Genomic DNA, 4,988 nt, shown 5'->3' on the forward strand with positions numbered 1-4,988 from the left:
ATCTTCGAGACGCTTCGAGACAATTAGGCCATTTACCCCATTCGTCCCCTTCGAAGATTTCCCTTCTCTCGTTCCCCTTTCACGATTGGATCTTCTGCAAAATTGTGTCGCTCTATCGTTCAATAAATTCTGCCACGTGACGATACCAACTGAATCTTCGGCTTTACGAAATATCGTTGCGCCGCGCAAACGTTTTCGCGATCGTCCAAAATCAGATCGGGGTCGGGAACCTCAGCAACCCCCGGGCCGTTCTGAATTACGGGTCGCGCAGCTACGAAGCGAGCTCTTCTTGACGCGTAATCTCCCCCATTTCTTGAAAACGAGGGTCTAAGATGGTTTGAAAAAATAAGCTGCCGAATTCGATTCCCTACAGACCCGCTGCCGTCAGTGAAGACGACGATGACGAAGCGGGAGATTCGGTAACCCCCGTAATATGCATCGGCAAATATGTCATTCGCTTCCGTGGTCCTCTCTCTTTCTCTCTCCTTCTCTCTCTCTCTCTTTCTGTGTTGCTCCGTCCTCTCCCTCTCTCAGCATCAGAGAGTTATTTCGCGACCACCCTCCGCAACGACGACGCGCGTTGCCTCGTGTGTCTGTTAGCCGCGGCGCGGCCGAAAGGGGTGTAGCATCGCCGTGGCGGCGGCATCGTTGCGCGACGTGACGTCTCTCCCACCCCTGAGCGGCGTCGCGACGCGATCGCACCCTCCTCTAGCACCCTCACCGGTCCTCCGCCGCCCTCTTTCGCGCGCGCTCCCGTTTCCGTGACGCGCTCGTGTTCACGCTCCGGGGGGATACCTCTGCCACCACCAAGGGGTGGTGGAAAAGTGGTCGGAGCCAGGCACAGCCACGCCCCGGTCGCGGACAACGCACGCCAACCCGAGGGGCCAGCCGAGGGTGTCTCTGTCCGCCACCGATACGGCGGTCGCGGCGGCTGCGGGCCACGGGGGTGGCTTTCGGTGTGCGCGACCGGGACCGAAGGGAAGGAAGAGGAAGCGCGCGCGTCCACGCGGCACCAGCGCGCTAGCCGCCACGCTATGGCTAGTCCTCGGATATCCTTTATCGGAGATGTCACTTTGTGTCGGCGACGTGCGACGCTAGGCGCGATCGGTCACGCCTCGGCGCCTTGGCGGCGGCTTAACGATATAAGTGGATAAAGTGGTCGACGGGTCCACAAGAGGAGTCGCACGGAGGCACCTCGTAGCTCGCGAACGGATTTTTCCTTGTTTTTGGTTGCCACCTGATTTCGGTCCTTTTCCCGATCACGAGCACGCAGTTCTTGTTACAATCGCCGGCATATCGTGAGGACGCGACGGATCAGAGCTACATAATTAACTGCGTGATCGCGTAAACTCACCCCCGCGACTTCTTGTCAGAAACCAGCGACTCGGCATGCCGCACTGAACGTGTCTCGCGCTCTAGAAGACGACGAGCTTCATAGATCTCTCTCTCCTTGTCTCTGTCTGTTTCTCTCTCTCTCTCTCTCTCTCTCTCTCTCTCTCTCTCTCTCTCTCTCTCTCTCTCTTTCTGTCTTTCATCGAGACGAAATCAAGAAAGATCCGCGGTTTGCCCTACGAAGTCCGACTCCTACGATGCGAACGGAACCGCGCCGCGCTGTTGGAGAACAAGGCTAGAGCTGGGAATAGACAGCTCGCTGCTCACTGGCGCATCTCCGTGGACAGGTCGCCCCGAAGGGGATCACTCAGCGGCCGAGCTCGCCGGGTCATCACCGATACGTTCCATCACGAGCTGCTCGTAACATGGTAGAGAGCACTTATGCGAGCGACTCGCCACGATCACGCTCTCCCATGACGGAGCCGTCGAGTCCGCTGCACGATGGTCCCGGTATATCCGGCTACAACCACAGCTACCTGTACAGCTACTCGCCCGAGAGCTTCCAGCAGAAGCTGAAGAACGCCGACGGCGTGCAGAATCACGTGTCGCCGGCGGCGAGGCGCAACGACGCCGTCGCCGATGCGCCGCACGTCGACCGCACGTACTCCAGGAGTCCGATCGGCGGCACGGAGGAGGTAACCCGACACGCTGGCAACCGCGAGACCTCGCGACCAGGCTCCTCCGCCACCATGTCGTCCCCCACCTCGCTCTTCACCATCGACAGCATTCTGGCGCCGAGGCCGATCGGCAATGTCGTCAGCCCGACGAGCACCAGCAGCGTCGGCAACTCCGGGGTCATCCAGACACCGGAGACGATCGAGTCGGCCGGCCGCACCGCGGCGATGCATCCGTTGCAACAGCAGCTGCACCACTTGGCGTTCACCTCGGCGGACTTTCTCGGTGGGTACCAAAAGCGCGCGTGTCTTAGGTCGTCGCGGGCCGTGACTCCTCCGCGGGAGCCTCGCCTGAGACGCCGTCGGGACATTTAAAGGCCTGCTAATCCTTTAAACGTCTCGCGAACGCCTCTTTAGACTCTCCCTCTTCTTTCTCTCTTGGGACCTCGCGTCTTTGCCCTCTGCCTTTCATAATCCGCAGCCGGTGGCTGACGCGCGGAAAGAAAAGAGATTTCCCCGCACTTAACGGTCTTGCACACACAATCATAGCGGAAATTATCCAGACACGACAAATTCGCCAAGATGGGTCAGTGACTAGCAAACACTGCGATATCGCATGCGTGTTTGTTTCGATGAGACAGAGAGCTAGAATTTCCGTTCGGAGATCATCTATTTGTTAAATTCAGTAAGAAAGTCTCTCTGTGGCGCTCGTCCAGATTAACTAGTCAGTCATACTTCTTGTTGAAATCGATTATGGTAGACAGAACAGAATAGAGACATACGAATGTATAATCAACACATTCATTTGAATTTTTGTGCTAAAATATTGTTGCTAAAATTCTCTTGCTAAAATATTGTTAAAATATTGTTGCTAAAATTTTCTTGCTAAAATATTGCTAAAATATTGTTGCTAAAATTTTCTTGCTAAAATATTGCTAAAATATTGTTGCTGCAAATTTTATCATAATTTTCCAATAGATAAAAAAGATAAATTTAAACTCGTTTATAATTCTGTCTGAACCAACAAATTATTATTTTTTTTTGAACAGCTAATCATGGTTTGCTGAAAGTGCATTTGTTGCTCTGATTAAAAATTCGCTGCTGCAGCCAAAGTGTTTACTGCTACACGGTTTCATAGAATATATGTCTAGCAGCTGTACTTTTGGGTATCTACACGTTGCAACGAGATTCAATTGATTCTTTCTCTCTGCGACGCGGTCTCGTTCGCGTTAATTTTGCCGCCCTCCCACAGCCGTTTAATTGCGATGCATGAAATACGCGATGTGGATCTTGTTTAACGGGATGTAACGATGCAACGATGCTCGGAGCAGCAGCTGAAGTAGTTGGCATGTTTCGTATGCATTAAACTCGGCAATGCCATATTTAACCAGCTGCCGAACGATGACGTAAACCGAGTCTCTGTGGTATGTTGAGCGATGGAAATTACGACATGTTCGCGCAAATGAAGCGTCCGCGATCGCATGAATCGAGCAATTACTCGGCGTCGATTAATTTACCGCGTGCAGTGGAACGCGTGAATTACGCCCGTTCGATCGCGTTACATTTTCCACGGGCGATATAGCGGCCAATATACCGTCCTCGCTGTTAGGCTACCCGCTGTGAGAGAGAGAGAAAATACCTCAACCGCGAAACGTTTAACAGTTTACGTCGCAAAAATGTAAGACCCCGCGTGAAATCCTAAGAGATTCGATGCCGAACGCGCCAAAATTTCTTTTATGCCCGCCGGAGGCTTTAGGTATTTCTCCCTCAAGGACCGGGCTTTCTCGCATTGGGGATACGCGAGATGAAATCCGCAATCCGTTTCGATCATGCATGAACGATCTAGCTCCTTCGGCAATCCCGCTGGTAGACGGAGAACGTGAGGAAGAAACATGCAAAACGCCTGAGAAAGAGAGAGAGAAGTGCAGAGAGAGAAAGAGAGAGAGAGAGAGAGAGAGAGAGAGAGAGAGAGAGAGAGAGAGAAAGAGAGGACGCCGAGTAAAAGCAGAAATTTTTACCGTCCCCACATTTTCATACGCAACGTCGCGTTTAAGCAGCTTTCTTCGAGATTTTAAAGTAAAACGTCCCCCGGGACGGGGGTGTCGGGCGACCTTTTTATCCTAAATATCGCGAAGGGGGTCGCGAGGACCACTGCGGTTGGCTCCGCCATTGAATTGTAGCATCGCATTTTTGCGACGGAAGCTGCGTCTCGACGGAGGCTCCGTCGCGAGTCATACCCTCGCGCGTTTCAAGGGACAAAACGACTCAACGCCGCGAGTCGCCGGATGTTCACCTCGCGTGTCGTCGCGAAGATTCAATTCGAGCTTCAGTCACAGAGCTCGTGCAAACGCTCGGCGATTGTTGTAATTATCCGCCGCGTTACAATCGACCCGCAAACCCCGGACTAATGTTGTAATCGTAAGCGCGCACGTCAACGTATGAATCTTTAATGCGACGCGGAACGCTTAACGATTAATACGCGGGCGATAATTTGCGTCATCGCCCGTGTACTAAACGAGAAGAAGCCCACAGATGTGAGGACAGAGTTTCAAGCGAGTCGTCTAATCTCGTTGTCGCGTCACTTCCACATTTTTCAGCCGCTGCATATCCAGGACTCTATCCCGGAGGATACGTTGCCGCGATGGCCGCCGCCGGGGTCTCCCTTCATGGACAGCCGGCTTTCTATCACGCCGGCCACCATTATCAAATCAATCCCAACAATCCGGGAATGGGCCCGATGGCGAAGAGGAAACGTCGCCACCGAACGATATTTACCGAGGAACAACTGGAGCAATTAGAGGCCACCTTCGACAAAACGCACTATCCCGACGTGCTACTGCGAGAACAATTGGCCCTCCAAGTCGACCTTAAGGAGGAGAGGATCGAGGTTAGTCAAATTTCTTATTCATTTGGACGCACCAGCTTTCTCTCTCTCTCTCTCTCTCTCTCTCTCTCTCTCTCTCTCTCTCTCTCTCTCTCTCT

The 4,988-nt window shown here is 53.1% G+C and overlaps 1 protein-coding gene across 1 annotated transcript in view; it reads left to right on the plus strand.

Annotated features, from left to right (window-relative positions):
• Positions 1 to 922: 922 nt before the first annotated feature.
• The window catches only part of LOC116853898 (homeobox protein goosecoid), an 8,753-nt gene continuing 4,687 nt past the window's right edge, over positions 923 to 4,988 (plus strand). Inside the window, exons 1-2 of the mRNA XM_032835228.1 lie at positions 923 to 2,292; positions 4,604 to 4,893. Coding sequence (XP_032691119.1) covers positions 1,758 to 2,292; positions 4,604 to 4,893 — 825 coding nt within the window. The 5' untranslated portion in view covers positions 923 to 1,757. The remainder of the gene's footprint in view (positions 2,293 to 4,603; positions 4,894 to 4,988) is intronic.

The sequence above is a fragment of the Odontomachus brunneus genome, unplaced genomic scaffold, assembly GCF_010583005.1.
Source record: "Odontomachus brunneus isolate Ranch 3 - 2012 unplaced genomic scaffold, Obru_v1 Obru_scaffold_007, whole genome shotgun sequence".
NCBI classification, from domain to species: Eukaryota; Metazoa; Arthropoda; class Insecta; order Hymenoptera; family Formicidae; genus Odontomachus; species Odontomachus brunneus.